This window comes from Bombina bombina, unplaced genomic scaffold (assembly GCF_027579735.1).
Source record: "Bombina bombina isolate aBomBom1 unplaced genomic scaffold, aBomBom1.pri scaffold_1029, whole genome shotgun sequence".
In the NCBI taxonomy this organism is placed as follows: domain Eukaryota; kingdom Metazoa; phylum Chordata; class Amphibia; order Anura; family Bombinatoridae; genus Bombina; species Bombina bombina.
The window spans coordinates 60,275-87,775 of record NW_026510860.1 but is presented as its reverse complement, the minus strand read 5'-3'; the positions used below and the strand labels follow the sequence as shown (position 1 = coordinate 87,775).

The 27,501-nt window shown below is 41.7% G+C and overlaps 1 protein-coding gene and 1 non-coding gene across 2 annotated transcripts; one reads left to right on the top strand and one right to left on the bottom strand.

Moving 5' to 3' along the window:
* Positions 1 to 20,140: 20,140 nt before the first annotated feature.
* TRNAS-GCU (transfer RNA serine (anticodon GCU)) lies at positions 20,141 to 20,222 on the bottom strand. Its single transcript has one exon. It is a non-coding gene; the product is annotated as a tRNA-Ser (tRNA).
* Positions 20,223 to 20,553: 331 nt separating this feature from the next.
* B4GAT1 (beta-1,4-glucuronyltransferase 1) lies at positions 20,554 to 25,628 on the top strand. Its single transcript, XM_053696344.1, has 2 exons — positions 20,554 to 22,629; positions 24,989 to 25,628. The coding sequence occupies exons 1-2, from the start codon at positions 21,550 to 21,552 to the stop codon at positions 25,178 to 25,180; spliced, it is 1,272 nt and encodes a 423-aa protein (XP_053552319.1). The 5' UTR covers positions 20,554 to 21,549; the 3' UTR covers positions 25,181 to 25,628.
* Positions 25,629 to 27,501: the final 1,873 nt, after the last annotated feature.

Below are 27,501 nucleotides of genomic sequence, written 5' to 3'. Positions count from 1 at the left end.
CAGGAGACAAGGGATTCTCTTCAATGGTGGTTGTCTCTGGATCATCTCTCCCAGGGAACCTGCTTTCTCAGACCATCTTGGGTGATTGTGACAACAGACACCAGCCTTCTAGGGGAGCAGTCTGGAGCTCCCTAAGGGTTCAGGGGGTTTGGACTCAGCCAGAGTCTGTTCTTCCTATACACATTCTGGAACTGAGAGCGATCTAAAATGTTCTTCTGGCCTGGCCTCAGTTAGCCTCGGTCCAGTTTATCAGGTTCCAGTCGGACAAAATAACGTCAGTGGCTTACATCAATCATCAGGGAGGAACGAGCAGTTCCTTAGCGATAACAGAGCTATCCAAAATAATTCAGTGGGCGGAGGCCTATTCTTGCTGCCTGTCGGCAATCCGCATCCCAGGAGTGGACAACTGGGAGGCAGATTTCCTGAGCAGGCAGACCTTTCATCCGGGGGATTGGGAACTCCATCTGGAAGTGTTATCCAGCCATTTCCTTTGTTTGCTTTTCTTCCTCGGGTCATTGCTCGAATCAGGCAGGAGAGGGCATTGGTGATCCTCATAGCACCGACTTAGCCTCGTAGGATTTGGTATGCAGATCTGGTGGACTTTTCATCTCTGCTACCTTGGAGACTTCCGTTGAGGAAGGACCGTCTAGTTCAAGGGCCCTTCCTTCACCCAAATCTGGTTTCTCTGAAGCTGACTGCTTGGAGATTGAACGTTTCATATTATCCAAGCTGGGTTTTTCTGACTCAGTCTTTGAGACCATGATTCAGGTTCATAAGCCTGTCACTAGAAAAAATTATCATACGATATGGATTGGTGTGAATCCATGGGCTACTCATGGAGTAGAGTTAGGATTCCTAGAATTTTGTCCTTTCTCCAAGAGGGTTTAAAGAAAAAGGTTTGTCGAGAAGTTTCCTAAAGGGTCATATCTCTGCCTTTATCTATTTTGTTACACAAACATCTGGCAGATGTCCCAGATGTACAATCATTTTGTCAGGCCTTGGTCAGGATCAGGCCTGTGTTCAAACCAGTTACTCCTCCATGGAGTCTGTATTTAGTCCTCAGAGTTCTTCAAGGGGCTCTGTTTGAGCCTATGCGTTCCCTCGATATTAAGTTTTTATCTTGGAAAGTTTTATTTCTTGTTGCTATCTCTTCTGTTCGGAGAGTGTCAGAGCTCTTGGCATTACAGTATGAGTTTCCTTTTCTTATTTTCCATTCGAATAAGGTATTTTTACGTACTAAATTAGGATTTCTTCCAATGGTTGTTTCTGATCGAAAAAATGTTCAGGATTGTTGTTCCTTCTTGTGTCCTAATCCTTTTTCTCATAAAGAAAGACTTCTGCACAATTTGGACGTGGTCCGTGTTTTAAGGTTTTATCGGCAGGCGACTAAGGACTTTCGTCAGTCTTCTTCTTTGTTTGTGGTTTTCTCAGGAGAACGCAAAGGACAGAAAGCTATGGCTACTTCTCTTTCTTTTTGGCTGAAGAGTATCATACGTTTTGCATATGAGACTGCTGGACAGCAGCCTCCTGAGAGAGTTACGGCTCATTCCACGAGGGCTGTTGCTTTCTCATGGGTGTTCAAAAATTAAGCTTCTGTGGAACAGATTTGCAAGGCGGCAACTTGGTCCTCTCTTCACACTTTTTCAAAGTTCTACAAATTTGACACTTTTGCCTCGGCTGAGGCTGCTTTTGGGAGAAAGGTTCTTCAAGCAGTGGTGCCTTCCGTTTAGGTTCCCTGTCTTGTCCCTCCCGTTTCATCTGTGTAGCTTGGGTATTGAATCCCATTAGTAATTAAGATGATCTGTGGACTCATTGTGTCTTTAAAAAGAAAACAAAATTTATGCTTACCTGATGATAATTTTATTTCTTTTTTGACACAATGAGTCCACGGCCCGCCCTGTTCTTTTAGACAGGTTGTGGGTTGTTGTAAACTTCAGACACCTCTGCACCTTGGCTTTTCCTTTCTCTTCCTAACTTCGGTCGAATGATGGAGGGATGGGATGAGCTATTTAACAGCTCTGCTGTGGTGCTCTTTGTCTCCTCCTGCTGACCAGAAGGTGAATATCACATTAGTAATTAAGATGATCCGTGGACTCATCGTGTCAAAAAAGAAATAAATTTATCAGGTAAGCATAAATTTTCTTTTTTCTTTCGTGATTCAGATAGAGCATGCGATTTTAAGCAACTTTCTAATTTACTCCTATTCTCAATTTTTCTTCTTTCTCTTGCTATCTTTATCTGAAAAAGAAGGCATCTAAACTTTTTTCTTGGTTTAGGACTCTGGACCGCACTTTTTTATTGGTGGATGAATTTATCCACCAATCGGCAAGAACAACCCAGGTTGTTCACCAAAAATGGGCCGGCATCTAAACTTACATTCTTGCATTTCAAATAAAGATACCAAGAGCATGAAGAAAATTTGATAATAGAAGTAAATTAGAAAGTTGCTTAAAATGTCATGCTCTATCTGAATCACAAAAGAAAAAAAATTGAGTTCAGTGTCCCTTTAAGTGCTGCATTACAAAAGGTCTGCACACACAATAAATGTTTATATACGCACAGTATATATCAGTAATTATGCACTGTATTACAAAAGGTCAGCACACACAATACATTTTTATATACCCACAGTATATATCAGTAATTATGCGCTGTATTACAAAAGGTCTGCACACACAATAAAGGTTTATATATACACACAGCATATATCTGTAATTAAGTGCTGCATTACAAAAGGTCTGAACACACAATAAATGTTTATATACGCACAGTATATATCAGTAATTATGCGCTGTATTACAAAAGGTCAGCACACACAATACATTTTTAGATACCCACAGTATATATCAGTAATTATGCACTGTATTACAAAAGGTCTGCACACACAATAAAGGTTTATATATACACACAGCATATATCTGTAATTAAGTGCTGCATTACAAAAGGTCAGCATACACAGTAAATGTTTATATATGCACAGTATATATCAGTAATTTAGTGCCGCATTACAAAAGGTCTGCACACAAATAAATGTTTATATATGCACAGTATATATCAGTAATTTAGTGCCACATTACAAAAGGTCTGCACACACAATAACTGTTTATATACACACAGTATATATCAGTAATTATGCCCTGCATTACAAAAGGTCTGCACACACAATAAATGTTTATATATGCACAGTATATATCAATAATTAAGTGCTGCATTACAAAAGGTCAGCATACACAATAAATGTTTATATATGCAAAGTATATATCAGTAATTTAGTGCCACATTACAAAAGGTCTGCACACACAATAAATGTTTATATATGCACAGTATATATCAGTAATTATGCGCTGTATTACATAAGGTCTGTACACACAATAAATGTTTATATATGCACAGTATATATCAGTAATTATGCGCTGTATTACATAAGGTCTGTACACACAATAAATGTTTATATATGCACAGTATATATCAGTAATTATGCGCTGTATTACATAAGGTCTGTACACACAATAAATGTTTATATATGCACAGTATATATCAGTAATTATGCGCTGTATTACATAAGGTCTGTACACACAATAAATGTTTATATATGCACAGTATATATCAGTAATTATGCGCTGTATTACATAAGGTCTGTACACACAATAAATGTTTATATATGCAAAGTATATATCAGTAATTTAGTGCCACATTACAAAAGGTCTGCACACACAATAAATGTTTATATATGCACAGTATATATCAGTAATTATGCGCTGTATTACATAAGGTCTGTACACACAATAAATGTTTATATATGCACAGTATATATCAGTAATTATGCGCTGTATTACATAAGGTCTGTACACACAATAAATGTTTATATATGCACAGTATATATCAGTAATTATGCGCTGTATTACAAAAGGTCAACATACACAGTATTTTTTTATATATGCACAGTATATATCAGTAATTTAGTGCCACATTACAAAAGGTCTGCACACACAATAAATGTTTATATATGCACAGTATATATCAGTAATTAAGTGCTGCATTACAAAAGGTCAGCATATACAATAAATGTTTATATATGCATAGTATATATCAGTAATTAAGTGCTGCATTACAAAAGGTCAGCATATACAATAACTGTTTATATATGCACAGTATATATCAGTAATTAAGTGCTACATTACAAAAGGTCTGCACACATAATAAATGTTTATATATGCACAGTATATATCAGTAATTAGGTGCTGCATTACATAGGGTCTGCACACACAATAAATGTTTATATATGCACAGTATATATCAGTAATTAAGTGCTGCATTTACATAAGGTCTGCACACACAATAAATGTTTATATATGCACAGTATATATCAGTAATTAAGTGCTGCATTACAAAAGGTCTGCACACACAATAAATGTTTATATATGCACAGTATATGTCAGTAATTAAGTGCAGCATTACAAAAGGTCTGCACACACAATAAATGTTTATATATGCACAGTATATATCAGTAATTAGGTGCTGCATTACAAAATGTCTGCACACACAATAAATGTTTATATATGCACAGTACATATCAGTAATTTAGTGCCACATTACAAAATGTCTGCACACACAATAAGGGCCAGATTACAAGCGGAGCGGTATATAATGCTCCTGCTCGCACACTAACTCTGCTAGAAGTAGGCTTATTTTGCGCATCGGATAGCGTTAGTATTACAAGTTGAAAGTAAACTGTTTTCCCTTTCGCCCTACCCCTATGCGCGTAAAATGCCGAACTTAGAATATCGTGCAAAAAAAAACACCCTACTAGCGCGCAAACCCAATCGCATATTCTCAAGGGCACTAACCTGACTGAAAAATATGAATATTTCTAATTCCAGTGTTCTTCACATAAGGGAATATGTTATATTTATTTATAAATACATATTTCTGCATATATCTGATGGTATTTAGGTACAATGTATAGCTATACCTATATATAGATGATAATAGATATATACAGATATATATATATATATATAAAAATAAATATCTATGTATAAATACATAGAACACGAACATTGCATAACTACGTTTTAAAAAATAAATAAATTATTTTACAACCAGCAATGAATCATACAAATTTTTGCGCCTTGCAAGGCCTAAAAAAAATAGAAAATAGACATGTCTTGAGATTACAATCCGGTTTAACCAGTTGAAACAGGCATATCTTTATAATTTTTCCTCACATTGCTGGGGTTTTTCTTAATTTTTCCAACTTAAGGAAAAAAAAAAAAAACCTTGAACAAAATCAATATAGTCTTCTAGGCTAACATTACTACAGAGTTCAATCATAAATCATATTCTGATTACTTATTAGTAATCTTCCACAACTACAAATTATTCATATCTGAATTAAAAAGATTTTATAGAACAAGTATGGTATGCCACAACTTGGGCGAGAAAAAAAAAAAAAAGCGCTCCTGGTAGAGCGCTTCTCTCTTTGTATGCAAATTATTATGACCCTGGGGAAGTCTCCCTATGGGTGATGGGGGAAACCAGACGTGGACTCCTTGCCCAGTGTGCTTAGAGGAATGTGGCTGCACCTCACTGACGAGGCCCATAGGAGGCCGAAACGATCGTCTGGGGTTGTCATGTTCCTTGTTCAGAGGAGAATTGCCTGGTATTTCGGGGCTGCACTGACCTTACTTGGCGGGATCAGACTGATATACTTCAGGAAAGTTTTCTTCTGTGAAAAGCACACTGGTCTAAAAGAGGCTGCTTCCGGGTGGTAAATCGCCATAGAACAAGCCACTGAGCTGTTGTTCGTTCCTGGTAGAGCGCTTCTCTCTTTGTATGCAAATTATTATGACCCTGGGGAAGTCTCCCTATGGGTGATGGGGGAAACCAGACGTGGACTCCTTGCCCAGTGTGCTTAGAGGAATGTGGCTGCACCTCACTGACGAGGCCCATAGGAGGCCGAAACGATCGTCTGGGGTTGTCATGTTCCTTGTTCAGAGGAGAATTGCCTGGTATTTCGGGGCTGGACTGACCTTACTTGGCGGGATCAGACTGATATACTTCAGGAAAGTTTTCTTCTGTGAAAAGCACACTGGTCTAAAAGAGGCTGCTTCCGGGTGGTAAATCGCCATAGAACAAGCCACTGAGCTGTTGTTCGTTCCTGGTAGAGCGCTTCTCTCTTTGTATGCAAATTATTATGACCCTGGGGAAGTCTCCCTATGGGTGATGGGGGAAACCAGACGTGGACTCCTTGCCCAGTGTGCTTAGAGGAATGTGGCTGCACCTCACTGACGAGGCCCATAGGAGGCCGAAACGATCGTCTGGGGTTGTCATGTTCCTTGTTCAGAGTAGAATTGCCTGGTATTTCGGGGCTGGACTGACCTTACTTGGCGGGATCAGACTGATATACTTCAGGAAAGTTTTCTTCTGTGAAAAGCACACTGGTCTAAAAGAGGCTGCTTCCGGGTGGTAAATCGCCATAGAACAAGCCACTGAGCTGTTGTTCGTTCCTGGTAGAGCGCTTCTCTCTTTGTATGCAAATTATTATGACCCTGGGGAAGTCTCCCTATGGGTGATGGGGGAAACCAGACGTGGACTCCTTGCCCAGTGTGCATAGAGGAATGTGGCTGCACCTCACTGACGAGGCCCATAGGAGGCCGAAACGATCGTCTGGGGTTGTCATGTTCCTTGTTCAGAGGAGAATTGCCTGGTATTTCGGGGCTGGACTGACCTTACTTGGCGGGATCAGACTGATATACTTCAGGAAAGTTTTCTTCTGTGAAAAGCACACTGGTCTAAAAGAGGCTGCTTCCGGGTGGTAAATCGCCATAGAACAAGCCACTGAGCTGTTGTTCGTTCCTGGTAGAGCGCTTCTCTCTTTGTATGCAAATTATTATGACCCTGGGGAAGTCTCCCTATGGGTGATGGGGGAAACCAGACGTGGACTCCTTGCCCAGTGTGCTTAGAGGAATGTGGCTGCACCTCACTGACGAGGCCCATAGGAGGCCGAAACGATCGTCTGGGGTTGTCATGTTCCTTGTTCAGAGGAGAATTGCCTGGTATTTCGGGGCTGGACTGACCTTACTTGGCGGGATCAGACTGATATACTTCAGGAAAGTTTTCTTCTGTGAAAAGCACACTGGTCTAAAAGAGGCTGCTTCCGGGTGGTAAATCGCCATAGAACAAGCCACTGAGCTGTTGTTCGTTCCTGGTAGAGCGCTTCTCTCTTTGTATGCAAATTATTATGACCCTGGGGAAGTCTCCCTATGGGTGATGGGGGAAACCAGACGTGGACTCCTTGCCCAGTGTGCTTAGAGGAATGTGGCTGCACCTCACTGACGAGGCCCATAGGAGGCCGAAACGATCGTCTGGGGTTGTCATGTTCCTTGTTCAGAGGAGAATTGCATGGTATTTCGGGGCTGGACTGACCTTACTTGGCGGGATCAGACTGATATACTTCAGGAAAGTTTTCTTCTGTGAAAAGCACACTGGTCTAAAAGAGGCTGCTTCCGGGTGGTAAATCGCCATAGAACAAGCCACTGAGCTGTTGTTCGTTCCTGGTAGAGCGCTTCTCTCTTTGTATGCAAATTATTATGACCCTGGGGAAGTCTCCCTATGGGTGATGGGGGAAACCAGACGTGGACTCCTTGCCCAGTGTGCTTAGAGGAATGTGGCTGCACCTCACTGACAAGGCCCATAGGAGGCCGAAACGATCGTCTGGGGTTGTCATGTTCCTTGTTCAGAGGAGAATTGCCTGGTATTTCGGGGCTGGACTGACCTTACTTGGCGGGATCAGACTGATATACTTCAGGAAAGTTTTCTTCTGTGAAAAGCACACTGGTCTAAAAGAGGCTGCTTCCGGGTGGTAAATCGCCATAGAACAAGCCACTGAGCTGTTGTTCGTTCCTGGTAGAGCGCTTCTCTCTTTGTATGCAATATATATATATATATATATATAAATAAATATCTATGTATAAATCCATAGAACACGAACATTGCATAACTACGTTTAAAAAAAAAAAAAATATTTTACAACCAGCAATGAATCATACAAATTTTTGCGCCTTGCAAGGCCTAAAAAAAATAGAAAATAGACATGTCTTGAGATTACAATCAGGTTTAACCAGTTGAAACAGGCATATCTTTATAATTTTTCCTCACATTGCTGGGGTTTTTCTTAATTTTTCCAACTTAAGGAAAAAACAAACAAACCTTGAACAAAATCAATATAGTCTTCTAGGCTAACATTACTACAGAGTTCAATCATAAATCATATTCTGATTACTTATTAGTAATCTCCCACAACTACAAATTATTCATATCTGAATTAAAAAGATTTTATAGAACAAGTATGGTATGCCACAACTTGGGCGAGAAAAAAAATAAATAAAAATAAAATAATATTCTTCCTTTCTTCCCCTCTCTCTCACATCCGTCCGCCCCAACCTCATCCCGACACGCAGACTCTATTAAGCACCGACCAACCCCTGTCATTCTGGAAATTGCTTATTAATAATAGCAAGCTCCATCGTCACTGATCCCCTAAGGAGTACGATTAATTGCAATTGTATTTCCTTCGGGAAGCTAGAAATTACATTCCGCCATTTAAGCAGGAAGCGATTTATTTGTGTTTCTGAATTTATTGATGTATCCATTTGCTCCATAATCAATTGGTTTTTAAATTTTTGATTAAATTCTAACAGGGTTGGGGCTTTACTGGATTTCCAGTATTTCAGAATTATTAATCTGCCAACCATTATTGCAGAGTTTAATTGACAAGTATTTTTATATGTGTCTATTATTTTTTTGTCCATCTATAAAGAAGAATATATGTTCTGCCATGAGTTGAAATTGCAAATGGTTGATTTTGTTTAACCAATCGTTAATCTTATACCAACATTTTCTAATTTTAGGGCAGCTCCAGAAGCAGTGTCTCAAATCTGCATTGCGAGCTTTACATTTGTGGCATAGCGCATCAGAATGATCCCATTTGGCTTTCTTACTGGGTGTGATATATGTTCTATTCATTAGCTTAATGTGAGACTCTGGCCATGAGGTGGATATTGTTGATGCATCTGCAAGTGTGAAGCTTTTATTTATGCTTTCTACTGACACCTGCCAGCTTTCAGCTATGTGCTCAACATTTTCTCTCCCATATGATGTCATGATTGTTTTATATAATAAACTTACCTTATATTTCCCTATTTTAAAAAGATAGAGCAACAGCACGATACCTCCATGCCTCCTCCCCTTCCGGCCCCGCATAACTACGTTTTTACATGTTTTCATCTAGGCATTAAGGGAAAAGAGGACTAAATGCCAAGTTTCGCCAATAAAGCTCCTCTCCCAGCTGCCATAACCACCCTAAGAGCACTGTCAAAAGATTGATAATCCTCACAGAGTGGCAACGCACGCTCTTATGGACGAAGAAAACCCTCCATTGCATTACCATCCTTGAAACCTACATTAAGGTACTCACGCATTGGTACTACGTCCCAGCTAGACTCGCGAAAATCTTCCCTGGAGCCTCCCCCACCTGTTGGAGAGACTGCTCACATATAGGGGACATGATCCACATTTGGTGGAGCTGCCCCAGACTCAAACCTATCTGGAACAAATGTTTTTCTACACTAACCAGCTTAGGTATCAGCCTACCCAAAACACCCGAGACGGCTCTGTTCCATTTAGGCACATGCAAATTACCCAAACATTATGGATCGCTTAGTATTTACCTCCTGTCGGCTGTTAAACTTAATATAGCGAGATCTTGGAAAAGATCCCTCCCCCCAGCCTGGTCGGATATTATATCCACTATGGCTTACATGTACTCTATGGAGAAGAGCATTTATTATGCCTCTGGTAGGACTGATTTCTTCGAACTGGTATGGTCCGATTGGAAAAATAGGTTTGACACCCTCTGGCTCCGCAGCTTCGACACCTAGGCGAAAGTACACCCCCAACCACATCGGTAGAAGGCCTGGCCTCACCCTGGTATACCTGAACTGGCTTCTTCCATGACCCTTCCCCCTCCTCTAAAGTCACCTTAGCATATTCCCCTCCCTTTTCCCCCTACCTCCCCTCCCTCCTCCACCCCCCCCCCCTCTCGATGTTATTCTACGACCTGTTGGAACACCGATACCCCTTTAATAGGTATTTACGTCATGACTGTATTGCTTACGTTTATGTCCTGATGTATTTGCATTTGATGTACGATTGTCTCGTACAGTTGTTGTATCTATCACTCTTTTATTACAAAAAACTAATAAAAATTACAATTTAAAAAAAAAAAAAGATTGATAATGCACAGAGCTAATCTGCGGATCGAATGGCATCATTAACAAAGCGACCCTTGGGGTAGGAGAGGCGCTGAATTAAGCAAGACTTGCCCTTCTTCTTCTTTGGGAACACCCCTGTGGAGAAATCACAAGGTCAGGAAAAGGGGGTTCAGAGAACGGGCCAACCATTATTCCCAGGCCCCAAATCTCTTGTAAGTTTCTCTCGTACCACTTGTGGATATTATAGACTGATTGAAGATTACGGTGAATTTGGGAACCTGAAACCTCAACATCAACAGGAAAAGCAAAACAGTTCTCAAACCCAGCCAGGAGCAAATCTGCTGCCTGGTGGTTGGGTTAGACATGCAACCATGGTTCAAGAGAGCACACCCTCACCGGGCAAGGTGCCCTTGCTGAAGAAGTTGTTTTACGCGCATTTCTGTCTGATGTGTTTTCTCTTATCCTGACACAATCACTGTCTGGGTGTGAACCACCACAAAACTTGCAGATATGTTGAAAAATGTAGGAACTACCCCAGTCACACCTTTTCTACTGAAGGGACCAACATTTCCTGCCTTTTCTTCAATACTTGGAAATTTTTAGGTTACAACTACGGGCTGCACTAGGAGAGGGGGAACGTTCTGGGCCCATCCTGGACCACAACTGAATGTTGGTGTCTCCAAAAGGCAACACAAGGTTTCCACCATCTTGCGCCTAAACTCTGAATCACACTCCCTCCAAGTAACCTCTCTGTACCTCCTATATATCCAGTGATTAGTATCAGTGTATTTCAAAATAGCATGCACCTGATTAGGGTATTTATTCAGATAACAAAAAGATAGGACTCTAAAGCAGCAAAGCCACTGGTCAAAGGTCTCTTGGCGCTTAACTCTTTTGGGGCCTGTCCCATCTGAACTTCTCTCCCCTTACCTATATGCCTCTACCGACAATTCAAAGACATGAACATATCTTGCCTCCTGAATTTTCTTCACTACCTTAGGTTTTAAATGGTCGTGAAGACAGTGGATGAAGCAAGGGTAGATAGCCCCCTGAACTGCATCTTTGCGCGTAGAGATAGGAGTGGGTGAAGATGCAGTCACAACTGGTGGGGCTACTGAAGCCCCGAATGCTGCCCCTGACTCAGCCTCGTGAACATCCTCTAACTTTTTAAGCATCCTTAACATACCTTTCTGACCCTTATCCACTACACCTAGTGAAGTGTCACTCTCTGATTCCGAGTCAGTTGCTGAAGAGTCAGCAGTACCCTGCGGTCATGCATAAATTGGACTCATCTGTTCCAGAAGTGGAAGACTCTGGACCTGAAGCTGCTTCCGCCACCGATGTTGAAGGCGCTGCATTATTGGGTGGTACAAGACGATTACTTACTCCCAGTGCAACATTGGACGATGAGTCACTGTGAGGAGCAGGGGCTGAAGGAGATGAAGAAGCCATCATAGTAGAGCTATTTCCTGTTCCCAGAATGTTCTGCAAAATAGAGAATAAATTGCGAGCAACTGGGGTATTTGAAAAACAGAAAGCCCATGGGTGTCTGAATCCACAACTCACACCATCCTTGATGTAGTAGGAGCATCCATTCACACAAAATTAGAAACCACCTCAGAAGCACGCATATCAATATTATCACACGCATCAGACACACCAGCGTGAGAAAAAGAAACTGTCCGCGAGCGCTGTAGCATGCGCTTCATTAGAAACCACAGATGAAACCATGCCAGTCTGACAATGGACACCACCTGAATTGTCAAGGTGGCCAGTATCCCTTTCATTCTCAATAGGAGTATGGGCAGATTAATCAGCATCCCCACCCATGCTGATCCATGTAAACGTGCGCACCTCTGGTAGACCTGCAGCGTCTCAACACATGCCCCTTACTTTGCACAGAAGGATCCCCCCCTATTGTGACTATTAGTGGAAAAAGCACAATTTGCAAAGGTAAATTGCATGAAAATTGGGTAAAAAAAAGGTTTTCTTCTGTTGTAGGATAAATTATGTAGCATTTCCTTTTGTGTGTAATATCCCTTAGCTGCGCACGGCCACGGATATCTCACCAAGCTAATGTTATTAATGTTTTACTAGAACATATTAGAAGGAAAATACTTAAATATCATCATCTTGTGACCTGCAATGCCTGAGGAGTCTGTTTAATGCTGAGCGCAAGTTTCCCTCTAGATATCCAGGTACCCAATACACAACAGTAATAAGTAACCGAGACGTAATGGCATTCTTAAGTCTAATTTATTGCTCCAAATAACCCAGACCCCAGGGAATAATAATTATATAAGGCACTCTTTCCTCCCCTACAGTTTACGGTCCCTGACCAGCCTCACCAGTTCCTAAGTTATTTTATGTAACTGATTCACTAAAGCTCCCTCCAGCCTCTCCAGCTTCACCAGTTCCTATGTTATTCTATGTAACCGATTCACTAAAGCTCTCTCCAGCTTCACCAGTTCCTATGTTATTCTATGTAACTGATTCACTAAAGCTCCCTCCAGCCTCTCCAGTTCCTATGTTATTCTATGTAACTGATTCACTAAAGCTCCCTCCAGCTTCACCAGTTCCTATGTTATTCTATGTAACTGATTCACTAAAGCTCCCTCCAGCCTCTCCAGTTCCTATGTTATTCTATGTAACTGATTCACTAAAGCTCCCTCCAGCCTCACCAGTTCCTATGTTATTCTATGTAACAGATTCACTTAAGTTCCCTCCAGCCTCTCCAGCTTCACCAGTTCCTATGTTATTCTATGTAACTGATTCACTAAAGCTCCTACAGCTTCACCAGTTCCTATGTTATTCTGTGTACCTGATTCACTAAAGCTCCCTCCAGTGCCTATGTTATTCTATGTAACTGATTCACTAAAGCTCCCTCCAACCTCTCCAGCTTCACCAGTTCCTATGTTATTCTATGTAACTGGTTCACTAAATCTCCATCTAGCCTCTGGATCAGTACAGCCAACAGTGAATACTAAGTGTAATATCCATACACACAGTAATTACAGAAACATTATTTTGCATAGAACTGAAATTAGAAACTTGTCTTTATTTCCAGTGTTTTGTGGAGCAGAATATAATAAATGTTAATTTTATTAAATCTCTTTAAATGATTTGTGCATAAGATGTATTATAACCTTACTACGGGGTAGTACTTTGTTACAATGCACAAGACCCAGATGCACCGAAGACTCACTGTGTGTGCTGCAGTCTCACAACCTTATACAGGGATATAATGATATGTCTTGCCCAGGCTGCACTGTGGGGTACAGAGATACTCATCTTTTGTGCCAACTCATGACAATTGTCAAAACTTTGAGAAACTCATTAAAAGCTAAAATAATTCACCAGTTAGACAACAGTCTACAACATCTATGTTGTTATTTAAAGAAAACAGTGAGGTAGCTTTCTAAACGTAGTAAATAAGCTTCAGAGGATAACAGGGAACTACAGGGATAAGTATCTCTGGGGTAACTTCACTAACAGCCTCTATAATCACCAGTTCTAGAAACTCCACTAAAGAGAGGTGAGTGAGTTGCAGTGACTTGGTTCAATATATTAACATAAGACTGGTGAGGTTGTTAGTGAATCTAGCCCAGTGTTATATCTCAGTCTCCTATACAGCTTGAGCTCCCTCTGCTGGTCATACCTAAGAATACACAAATATCTTTTGCTTGTGCTATATAGCTGGTCACATAAGCTATGCGGAGGGTGAGTCATGTCCTAATGCCACACAGAAAGTTAAAGGGACATGAAACAGGTTGAGATATGTGCATATCCTAAAAGAGCTAATTAATTAAAAATAGTTTGCATAAAAAAATTGTTTAAAAATTGCTGGCAAGAATTTTAAAATAATTTTCAAAAATGAGCAAAATGAATTACATAGCTAAGCTGCCTGGAGCAGCCAACTCCACCCCCCTTATCAGTGTTTAGACACAGGCATTGTATTTCAACTGAGTTCACAGCTTCTAGGCAGCTCCAGCAGATAATCCCTATTCACTTTTGCATTCTACCAAAAAACCCCAATAGATATAGATACAGCCATAGAAGGAAATGTGTGGGGAGAGTTAGAGCTATACAATTGGACTGATTCCCTAAAGCTCTGTCCCCAGGTGAGATCATCGGTCAGTGCTATGGGCCGCTTAATGGGATCCTGTTACTTGGAGAGCTGCGTATCTCGCTATAGGGCTAAACCTACATTTCTGTATATGAAGGAGAGAAATTTACACTACATAGTGAGCCATGAAATTAGCAGTTTAATTTTTTTTATTTATTTAAAGGGACATTAACAGTAAAAAAAGTTATTTTAAAATGAATATTGTTTCTGGTCACTGAAATGTCTGTCAAGCTCCGCCCACTGATGAAATCACGATCTGGGCTGCATTAAAGTGACGGTAAATCCAAGCTTTTAACAAACGCTAGGATTTATCATTACTAAAAATCAAGGGGAGTTTAAAGGGACATGAAACCCACATTTTTTCTTTCATGATTTAGAAAGATAATGCATTTTTAAACATCTTTCTAATTTACTTCTATTATCTAATTTGTTTTATTCTCTTGATATTCTTTGCTGAAAAGCATATCTAGATATGCTCAGTAGCTGCTAATTGGTTGCTGCACATAGAAGCCTCATGTGATTGGCTCACCCATGTGCATTGCTTTTTCTTCAAATAAGGATATCTAAAAAATGAAGCAAAATAAATAATAGAAGTAAATTGTAATGCTGTTTAAATTTGTATGTTCTATCTGAATCATGAAAGAAAGATTATGGGTTTAGTGGCCCTTTAAGTGATCAGATCTAAAAAATGGTTCTAAACTCACCCTTTCTGTGCCGTTGCACATCGCTAAACTAAGCAGCTCTGGCCGCCCACGGCACAACGGTCTCCTTCACTGAGGTGATGTTTGCGACCTTTGAACCAATAGCGGTCCATGTCAGTTGACAGTGTTCTGTATGCACGCACGGCTATTGTTTTAGAGGTGCAAGCGGCACTTCATTGGTAGAAGAACGATGTGCCGTGTATATGTGTATATATATGTATGTGTGTTTATATTTGTATATGCGTTTATATGTGTATATGTGTGTGTGTATATATATATATGTGTGTGTGTGTGTATATGTATTTATGTGTATATGTGTGTGTGTGTATATGTATTTATGTGTGTGTATATGTGTGTGTATATGTATTTATGTGTGTGTGTGTATATGTATTTATGTGTGTGTGTATATATGTATTTATGTGTATATGTGTGTGTATATGTATTTATGTGTATATGTGTGTGTATATGTATTTATGTGTATATGTGTGTGTGTGTATATGTATTTATGTGTATATGTGTGTGTGTGTATATGTATTTATGTGTATATATGTGTGTGTGTGTGTATATATATGTGTATATCTGTATATATGTGTGTATATATATTTATATTTGTGAATATGTGTATATACAGTATTTATATGTTTGTGTAGGTCTATCTGTGTGTGTGTGTGTGTATATATATATATATATATATATATATATATATATATATATATATATATATATGTGTGTGTGTGTTTGTATATATATATATATATGTGAGTGAGTGTGTGTGTATGTATACATATATATATATGTGTGTGTATGTATATATATATATATGTGTGTGTGTGTGTATATATGTATATATATGCGTGTGTGTATATGTATAGGCACACAGGGTAACAAACAGTGGGTTCCTTTTTATATCTGTCCTTAGAGGGACATTAAACACTATATATATATATATATATATATATATATATATATATATATATATATATATATACTGTATATATATAAAAAAACCTCTGCAATATACTTTTATTATTTATTTTGTCCCCTTTTCCTGTAATTCCATTCTGAAACTGTGAGCTTTTCAGTTCCTAATAGAAATGGAAGTGCAGAACACTGTTATATTCCTCACAGCCATTGGCTGCACACTCTAGTGACCTATTTATAACTGTCCCTAATTGGCCACAGCATGGAAGGTAACCTTAGTTACAACATGACAGCTCCCAGTGTTTTATAGACACTAAAACTTTACACTTATTTTGTCAATATTTAAACAGCTAAAGAAACTTTAAAAATACATCTACATGCTATTCCCAGACTAATCTTTTTTTACTGCCTCATTTTATCATTTATTAAGTGTTTAATGTCCCTTTAAGGGACCACGTGACATATTCACTATGTGATGAAGCAGTTGCATATTCATTGCATTGTTACTTCTGTCATATCATTCATCTGCCCCATTGTCCATTCTTTAATTAATTCAGCCATCAATAAATTAACTTATTCATCCCTTCATTCATTTATCTTATTCATTCATTCATTCATCCCTTTATTTATTCATTCATCTGCTCAATTATTCAATTAGCCATTCCTTCCTTTATTCATCTTTTCATTAATTCCTTTATTCATTCATCTGCTCATTCTTTCAATTATCCATCACATCATTCATCCCTTTATTCGTTTGTGACATTATTCATTCATCCCCTCAATAAATTAATTCAACCATCACTTACGTCTTTATTCATTCATCTCTTTTTTCCTTTGTGACTTTATTCATTCATCAATTCCCATATTCATCCCCTCATTAATTCATCAACCATCCCTTATTTATTCAACTATTTACTCTTTATTAATTCACCCCCTTTATTCATTCCTCCCCTCATTCATTCATTGATACACCTATTCAGTGACACAGTTTCCATCCCCTCATTAATTAATCAACCATCCCTTATTAATTCAGCCATTACTCTTTATTAATTCACCCCTTTATTCATTCCTCCCCTCATTCATTAGACTATACCTCATTCAACCATTACTCTTTATTAATTCACCCCTTTATTCATTCTTCCCCTCATTCATTAGACTATACCTCATTCAACCATTACTCTTTATTAATTCACCCCTTTATTCATTCCTCCCTTCATTCATTAGACTATACCTCATTCAACCATTACTCTTTATTAATTCACCCCTTTATTCTTTCCTCCCCTCATTCATTAGACTATACCTCATTCAACCATTACTGTTTATTAATTCACCCCTTTATTCATTCCTCCCCTCATTCATTCATTAGACTATACCTCGTTCAACCATTATTCTTTATTAATTCACCCCTTTATTCATTCCTTCCTTCATTCATTAGACTATACCTCATTCAACCATTACTCTTTATTCATTCCTCCCTTCATTCATTTGACTATACCTCATTCAACCATTACTCTTTATTAATTAACCTCTTTATTCTTTCCTCCCCTCATTCATTAGACTATACTTGATTCAACCATTACTATTCATTCATTCAACGATTCCCTCAGTGATACAGTTTCCATCCCCTCATTATTCATTCCTCCCCTCATTCATTAGACTATACTTCATTCAACCATTTTCCTTTATTCATTCATTGATACAATTATTCCCTCAGTGATACAGTTTCCATCCCCTCATTATTCATTCCTCCCCTCATTCATTAGACTATACTTCATTCAACCATTACCCTTTATTCATTCGTTGATACACTTATTCCCTCAGTGATAAGTTTCCATCCCCTCATTATTCATTCCTCTCCTCATTCATTAGACTATACTTCATTCATTCATTGATACACTTATTCCCTCAGTGATACAGTTTCCAACCCCTCATTATTCATTCCTCCCCTCATTCATTAGACTATACTTCATTCAACCATTACCCTTTATTCATTCGTTGATACACTTATTCCCTCAGTGATACAGTTTCCATCCCCTCATTATTCATTCCTCCCCTCATTCATTAGACTATACTTCATTCATTGATACACGTATTCCCTCAGTGATACAGTTTCCATCCCCTCATTCATTAGACTATACTTCATTCATTGATACACTTATTCCCTCAGTGATACAGTTTCCATCCCCTCATTATTCATTCCTCCCCACATTCATTAGACTATACTTCATTCAACCATTACCCTTTATTCATTCGTTGATACACTTATTCCCTCAGTGATAAGTTTCCATCCCCTCATTATTCATTCCTCCCCTCATTCATTAGACTATACTTCATTCATTCATTGATACACTTATTCCCTCAGTGATACAGTTTCCACCCCCTCATTATTCATTCCTCCCCTCATTCATTAGACTATACTTCATTCAACCATTACCCTTTATTCATTCGTTGATACACTTATTCCCTCAGTGATACAGTTTCCATCCCCTCATTATTCATTCCTCCCCTCATTCATTAGACTATACTTCATTCATTGATACACGTATTCCCTCAGTGATACAGTTTCCATCCCCTCATTCATTAGACTATACTTAATTCATTGATACACTTATTCCCTCAGTGATACAGTTTCCATCCCCTCATTCATTAGACTATACTTCATTCATTGATACACTTATTCCCTCAGTGATACAGTTTCCATCCCCTCATTCATTAGACTATACTTCATTCAACCATTACCCTTTATTCATTCATTGATACACTTATTCCCTCAGTGATACAGTTTCCATCCCCTCATTATTCATTACTCCCCTCATTCATTAGACTATACTTCATTCATTCATTCATTGATACACTTATTCCCTCAGTGATACAGTTTCCATCCCCTCATTATTCATTCCTCCCCTTTCATTAGACTATACTTCATTCATTGATACACTTATTCCCTCAGTGATACAGTTTCCATCCCCTCATTATTCATTCCTCCCCTCATTCATTAGACTATACTTCATTCATTCATTCATTGATATACTTATTCCCTCAGTGATACAGTTTCCATCCCCTCATTCATTAGACTATACTTCATTCATTCATTGATACACTTATTCCCTCAGTGATAGTTTCCATCCCCTCATTATTTATTCCTCCCCTCATTCATTAGACTATACTTCATTCATTCATTGATACACTTATTCCCTCAGTGATACAGTTTCCATCCACTCATTATTCATTCCTCCCCTCATTCATTAGACTATACTTCATTCATTCATTGATACACTTATTCCCTCAGTGATACAGTTTCCAACCCCTCATTATTCATTCCTCCCCTCATTCATTAGACTATACTTCATTCATGGATACACTTATTCCCTCAGTGATACAGTTTCCAACCCCTCATTATTCATTCCTCCCCTCATTCATTAGACTATACTTCATTCATTGATACACTTATCCCCTCATTATTCATTCCTCCCCTCATTCATTAGACTATACTTCATTCATTCATTCATTGATACACTTATTCCCTCAGTGATACAGTTTCCATCCACTCATTATTCATTCCTCCCCTCATTCATTAGACTATACTTCATTCATTCATTGATACACTTATTCCCTCAGTGATACAGTTTCCAACCCCTCATTATTCATTCCTCCCCTCATTCATTAGACTATACTTCATTCATGGATACACTTATTCCCTCAGTGATACAGTTTCCATCCCCTCATTCATTAGACTATACTTCATTCATTCATTGATATACTTATTCCCTCAGTGATACAGTTTCCATCCCCTCATTCATTAGACTATACTTCATTCATTCATTGATATACTTATTCCCTCAGTGATACAGTTTCCATCCCCTCATTCATTAGACTATACTTCATTCATTCATTGATATACTTATTCCCTCAGTGATAGTTTCCATCCCCTCATTCATTAGACTATACTTCATTCATTCATTGATATACTTATTCCCTCAGTGATACAGTTTCCATCCCCTCATTCATTAGACTATACTTCATTCATTGATATATTTATTCCCTCAGTGATACAGTTTCCATCCCCTCAATAACAAGATTATTATCATTCGGTCTCCTGTGGGGATAAAATAATCACACGACGAGGATGGGATTCGAACCCACGCGTGCAGAGCACAATGGATTAGCAGTCCATCGCCTTAACCACTCGGCCACCTCGTCTGATATGTAAGTGTAAGCAGATTAGTATTATATCAGCGTCACCAGAGACCGTGTGACGTTACATACTCGTGTCCGGTGTCGCCCGGTGTTAACCGGTGACCCGTGTTGTCTCGTTGCTGTTTGTTATACAGTTACACCGGCTAACAATTCGCAGCCCCCAATGTGCGCATGCGCGTCTCTCTTCTGCCCTGTCTCCTCCGTATTGCCAGGGGGCGCTGCATGCGCAAGAATCCGCTCTGGTTCTATAGCCTCTCCTACTAAATACGTCAAACGCGCTTGTCCTTTATTGTGCGCACGCGCACCTCCCCTCTAGTCCTTCTTACTGCTAGGGGGCGCTGCAGGGTATTTCCGCGATGTCTGTGCACTCTTGCCTATAGCTATGCGACTCCCTTAGTTCTTAGGCTGCTGGGTTATGTAGGCGGGGCCGACGCATTTAAATGCCAGTATTGGGGCAATTACCTCTGCTGGAGGATAGAGAGGCTGATGAAGGGCAGCGGTACTGCAGGGGATCAGGGCACTTTATACAGAGCTGATGCTGGAAAATAACCCCAGGGTGGTTTGTAATTATACAGAATTAGGCTCTCCGCTTGCAGTAGTAAAGCTATGTCGTGATATGTCTGTGCAGTACTAATGCTATGTCATGACATGTCTATGCAGTACTATTGCTATATGTCTTTGTAGTAGTAATGTTATGTCGTGATATGTCACTCTATACTATATCCTGACGTGTATGTGCAGCACCAATGCTATGTCATGACATGTCTATACTATATCCTGATATTTGTATGTGCAGCACCAATGCTATGTCATGACATGTCTATACTATATCCTGATATTTGTATGTGCAGCACCAATGCTATGTCATGACATGTCTATACTATATCCTGATATTTGTATGTGCAGCACCAATGCTATGTCATGACATGTCTATACTATATCCTGATATTTGTATGTGCAGCACCAATGCTATGTCATGACATGTCTATACTATATCCTGATATTTGTATGTGCAGCACCAAAGCTATGTCATGACATGTCATATCCTGAAATGTGTATGTGCAGCACCAATGCTATGTCATGACGTGCATACAATACTAATACTGTATGGTAATACAAGTTCCTACAGTAGCAATTCTGTGTTGTGATACACAATAGTTAACTAGCAGTGAGGTTTAGGTAAAGTCTTCTACAGGTAATTTATAGGACAGAAAGGCAATAAATCAGATGACCCACAGTAAATGGTCAGTAATAATGTGCCTGAGTGTAGATTGTAAGCTCTGTGGCACAGTCTGGGTACAGGGTACTGTGTAAGACTAACCAGCTAGCAATGTCCCCTGTAGTGCGCTGCTCATTTTTTCGGGTAGTGTTGGTTGCCCTGCTACTTGTCGCACTACTTCAGTTGCTCTACCTCTCCCTCCTATCTAGTCTACATGGGCGCCAGCAGCAGAGGTCGGCGTATCCGGTGCCGGTGGGCACTGCTCACCAGGAGCCACGCTGGCAAGTAGAACAGAGAGAACGTCTTAAGGATGTCTTGTCAAGTGGCGGAATATTAGATGCCAGTGGTCAGTACAGGATTTACCGCCCTCTGGTTGCACATGAAGAAGGTAACTGGGCACGCAGAGATGTAGCTTTGGCTTCCCACGCCAGCTTAAGCAATATGGGACATCTGCAAGACCTGGTAGAGCGATGGGAAGGAAGGATTTCCTTTGCACTCTTTTCAGCTAATACCGCACAAACAAAGCTAGCCACTTTGCTGGTATATGCCCTGGCTCGTCTGTGCCAGCCTGTAAGGCAGAGAGTTTCATTTCATTTAGTATGCCAGTCTGGCGATATGGCAACTTTTCCAGAACTGGAAGATCGAGGAGAATTTGCCCGCTTGCGCACATGCCAGTCTGTTTTTGCCAAGGCAGTGAGTATGGGTGCACATTCAGTGAACTACGCTGGTAATGTGTCTTATCCAAATAATTTGCTAAGGAATGTTGCTAGGGCTGGTATTGGAAATGTAGAATTTTCCCTGGTGGTGGACATTGACATGGTACCTAGTGAAAGATTGAGGGCAGACTTTTTGGCTCTAGCTGCAGGAGGGGTGGAGCGACAGGTGGTGTTTGTTGTGCCTGCATTTGAAATACGTCATACACGCCGCCTGCCTAGCAACAAGGAAGAGCTACTGCGGTTGTACCAGGTGGGAGAAGTGAGGGCATTTTATGAAGAGCTGTGCCCTCGTTGCCAGGCACCCACCAACTACTCCCGCTGGATTAATTTATCTGAAAAAGAGAGTTCCGCCAGGCTAGGAGTTGCATATATTGTGGAGTGGAGAGACCCATGGGAACCATTTTACATTGGAGGTGCAGAAGTTCCAGCTTATGATGAGCGTTTCAAACAGTATGGCTTCAATAGGATAAGCCAGGTAACAGCAAAGTAAAAAGAGTGTCTGAGAGAGAGTGAGGGGGGGGAGAAGAGAGTGAGGGGAGGAGAAGAGAGTGAGGGGAGGAGAAGAGAGTGAGGGGAGGAGAAGAGAGCGAGGGGAGGAGAAGAGAGCGAGGGGAGGAGAAGAGAGCGAGGGGAGGAGAAGAGAGCGAGGGGAGGAGAAGAGAGCGAGGGGAGGAGAAGAGAGCGAGGGGAGGAGAAGAGAGCGAGGGGAGGAGAAGAGAGCGAGGGGAGGAGAAGAGAGCGAGGGGAGGAGAAGAGAGCGAGGGGAGGAGAAGAGAGCGAGGGGAGGAGAAGAGAGCGAGGGGAGGAGAAGAGAGCGAGGGGAGGAGAAGAGAGCGAGGGGAGGAGAAGAGAGCGAGGGGAGGAGAAGAGAGCGAGGAGAAGAGAGCGAGAGAGCGAGGGGAGGAGAAGAGAGCGAGAGAGCGAGGGGAGGAGAAGAGAGCGAGAGAGCGAGGGGAGGAGAAGAGAGCGAGAGAGCGAGGGGAGGAGAAGAGAGCGAGAGAGCGAGGGGAGGAGAAGAGAGCGAGAGAGCGAGGGGAGGAGAAGAGAGCGAGGGGAGGAGAAGAGCGAGAGAGCGAGGGGAGGAGAAGAGAGAGAGAGCGAGGGGAGGAGGAGAGAGAGAGAGAGCGAGGGGAGGAGGAGAGAGAGAGAGAGCGAGGGGAGGAGGAGAGAGAGAGAGAGCGAGGGGAGGAGGAGAGAGAGAGAGAGAGCGAGGGGAGGAGGAGAGAGAGAGAGAGCGAGGGGAGGAGGAGAGAGAGAGAGAGCGAGGGGAGGAGGAGAGAGCGAGGGGAGGAGGAGAGAGCGAGGGGAGGAGGAGAGAGCGAGGGGAGGAGGAGAGAGCGAGGGGAGGAGGAGAGAGCGAGGGGAGGAGAAGAGAGCGAGGGGAGGAGAAGAGAGCGAGGGGAGGAGAAGAGAGCGAGGGGAGGAGAAGAGAGCGAGGGGAGGAGAAGAGAGCGAGGGGAGGAGAAGAGAGCGAGGGGAGGAGAAGAGAGCGAGGGGAGGAGAAGAGAGCGAGGGGAGGAGAAGAGAGCGAGGGGAGGAGAAGAGAGCGAGGGGAGGAGAAGAGAGCGAGGGGAGGAGAAGAGAGCGAGAGAGCGAGGGGAGGAGAAGAGAGCGAGGGGAGGAGAAGAGAGCGAGGGGAGGAGAAGAGAGCGAGGGGAGGAGAAGGGAGCGAGGGGAGGAGAAGAGAGCGAGAGAGCGAGGGGAGGAGAAGAGAGCGAGAGAGCGAGGGGAGGAGAAGAGAGCGAGGGGAGGAGAAGAGAGCGAGAGAGCGAGGGGAGGAGGAGAGAGCGAGAGAGCGAGGGGAGGAGGAGAGAGCGAGAGAGCGAGGGGAGGAGGAGAGAGCGAGGGGAGGAGGAGAGAGAGAGAGAGCGAGGGGAGGAGGAGAGAGAGAGAGAGAGCGAGGGGAGGAGGAGAGAGAGAGAGAGAGAGAGCGAGGGGAGGAGGAGAGAGAGAGAGAGAGAGCGAGGGGAGGAGGAGAGAGCGAGGGGAGGAGGAGAGAGCGAGGGGAGGAGAAGAGAGCGAGAGAGCGAGGGGAGGAGGAGAGAGAGAGAGAGAGCGAGGGGAGGAGGAGAGAGAGCGAGGGGAGGAGGAGAGAGAGCGAGGGGAGGAGGAGAGAGAGCGAGGGGAGGAGGAGAGAGAGCGAGGGGAGGAGGAGAGAGAGCGAGGGGAGGAGAGAGAGAGCGAGGGGAGGAGAGAGAGAGCGAGGGGAGGAGAGAGAGAGCGAGGGGAGGAGAGAGAGAGCGAGGGGAGGAGAGAGAGAGCGAGGGGAGGAGAGAGAGAGCGAGGGGAGGAGAGAGAGAGCGAGGGGAGGAGAGAGAGAGCGAGGGGAGGAGAGAGAGAGCGAGGGGAGGAGAGAGAGAGAGCGAGGGGAGGAGAGAGAGAGCGAGGGGAGGAGAGAGAGAGCGAGGGGAGGAGAGAGAGAGCGAGGGGAGGAGAAGAGCGAGGGGAGGAGAAGAGAGAGAGCGAGGGGAGGAGAAGAGAGAGAGCGAGGGGAGGAGAAGAGAGAGAGCGAGGGGAGGAGAAGAGAGAGAGTGAGGTGAGGGGCCCCAGAGGTGAATAGAGAGAGGGGGGAGGAGGGTCCCCAGAGGAGAAGGGGGTGAGGAGGAGGGGCCCCAGAGGAGTGAGTGAGGGCTCTGGAGGAAAACATTCAAGAGAAGAGGGAATTTAAACAAAGGGCACTAGAGAAAAATAGAGTCTATAGGAGAATATGAGGGTTAATTTGTAGACTAGGAAGAGAAGACCGAGGAACAAGAAGGGAGAGAGTCCCAGAGGGAGGTTGTCGGGCACAGCCATGGAACACACCATCCTAACCACTGCTTGTTTCCCTTACACAGGCCTGTGAGATGAATATGGCCGGCTTCTCCTTTGCTGTACTGGATTCTGCCTTCCTACTTCATAAGGGCCACAAGCTACCTGGGGACTTCCATAGCCAAAAGGAGGTTGAGAACCGGAGGAACCGCCAGCTTTTCAGGGGATTCAAGGAGGAGCTGAAGATCAGATACCCCAATGCCCAGCGCCACTGCTGACCCTGGAGGTTGGCTAAAGAAACTGTACAAAAAGCTGAACCCTCTAGTGATAATGAGTAGACGTCCCCATATGAGTGTTTATTATTCTGTAGCCGTCTTGGGCTGAGAACTGTCCGTGAGCACCAGAGCATCTGATAACGTCCTCCTATGATCTATTTATTAGCTGATGTCTGTGACTAGGACCAGAGCATCTGATGACGTCCTCCTGTGATCTATTTTTTAGCTGATGTCTGTGACTAGGACCAGAGCATCTGATGACGTCCTCCTGTGATCTATTTATTAGCTGATGTCTGTGGCTACTGATTATAGTTTCTTTATTAGTTCTTTCACCCTATATCTTTAGCTGCATTAATATATTTGTCCCTCTTAAAGTGACATTTCTGTCAGTCATTTTTATTTATTTAAACCTGTTAAAGGGACATTCTAATACAAAAATGAGTTGCTGTAATTGTGTTTATAGTGTGTCATCTTTTTTTCACTAGTGTTAGAGGCTAACTAAGGGTTAACTCACAAATGATCTATGACACAACTCCTGAGGAAGACACCTGTAGTGATGGGCAGCTATGTGCGTATGCAATTGCTTCTTCATCCTGTGATTTTACCAAATCTGTATCTGCCATATAAGAAGTATGAACCCTACAAGCTCCTACCGTCACCCGTGAAAGTCTTAAAGGGACAGTCTACACCTTAGTCATCTTAAAGTATCACCTTAGATTAAGCTACAAATAGTCTCCTGTTACCCTTTCTATATCTTGCAGCAGGAATGGTAAAAAAGTTATTTTAAAATTAATGTTGTTTCTGGCCAGTTTGATATGGCTGTCAAGCTCCGCCCACTGATGACATCACAATCTGGGCTACATCTAGGCACTCTGCTGATTAACATTGACAGTCTGTTGAATCCAACTAGTGAGCCTTTTGTGATTGGATGACATATGCAGCCAAGATGGTGATGTCATCAGTGGGCGCAGCTTGGCGGCCATGTCTAAGAGGCCAGAAACAATATTAATTTTAAAATAACTTTTTTACTGTTCCTGCTGCATGCTATAGAAGAGATGCAGGAGGCTATTTGCAGCTTAATCTAAGGTAAGACTTTAAGATGACTAAGGTGTAGACTGTCCCTTTAAAGGGACATGAAACCCAAACATTTTCTTTCATGATTCAGATTGACAATACAATTTTAAACAACTTTCAAATTTGCTTTATTCTCTTGTCATTCTTAGTTGAAAGCTAAACCCAGATAGGCTCATGCTAATTTCTTTCATGTAATTAGCAAGAGTCCATGAGCTAGTGACGTATGGGATATACATTCCTACCAGGAGGGGCAAAGTTTCCCAAACCTCAAAATGCCTATAAATACACCCCTCACCACACCCACAATTCAGTTTTACAAACTTTGCCTCCCGTGGAGGTGGTGAAGTAAGTTTGTGCTAGATTCTACGTTGATATGTGCTTCGCAGCAGGCTGGAGCCCGGTTTTCCTCTCAGTGTGCAGTGAATGTCAGAGGGATGTGAAGAGAGTATTGCCTATTTCAATTCAATGGTCTCCTTCTACGGGATCTATTTCATAGGTTCTCTGTTATCGGTCGTAGAGATTCATCTCTTACCTCCCTTTTCAGTTCGACGATATACTCCTATATACCATTACCTCTACTGATTCTCGTTTCAGTACTGGTTTGGCTTTCTACTACATGTAGATGAGTGTCCTGGGGTAAGTAAGTCTTATTTTTTTGTGACACTCTAAGCTATGGTTGGGCACTTTTATATAAAGTTCTAAATATATGTGTTTAAACATTTGCCTTGATTCAGGATGATCAATATTCCTTATTTCAGACAGTCAGTTTCATTATTTGGGATAATGCATATGAATCAATAATTTTTTCTTACCTTAAAATTGACTTTTTTCCCTGTGGGCTGTTAGGCTCGCGGGGGCTGAAAATGCTTAATTTTATTGCGTCATTCTTGGCGCGGACTTTTTTGGCGCAAAAAAAAATAATTTCTTTGTCATTTCCGGCGTCATACTTGTCGCCGGAAGTTGTTCGTGTTTGCGTCATTTTTTTTACGTTTTGCGCCAAAAATGTCGGTGTCACCGGATGTGGCGTCATTCTTGGTGCCAAAAGCATTTGTGCGCCAATAATGTGGGCGTCTTTTTTGGCGCTAAAAAATGTGGGCGTCATTATTGTCTCCACCTTTTTTTCATATTATTTAAGTCTCATTTTTCATTTGCTTCTGGTTGCTAGAGGCTTGTTCATTGGCATTTTTTCCCATTCCTGAAACTGTCTTTTAAGGAATTTGATAGATTTTGCTTTATTTGTTATTTTCTCT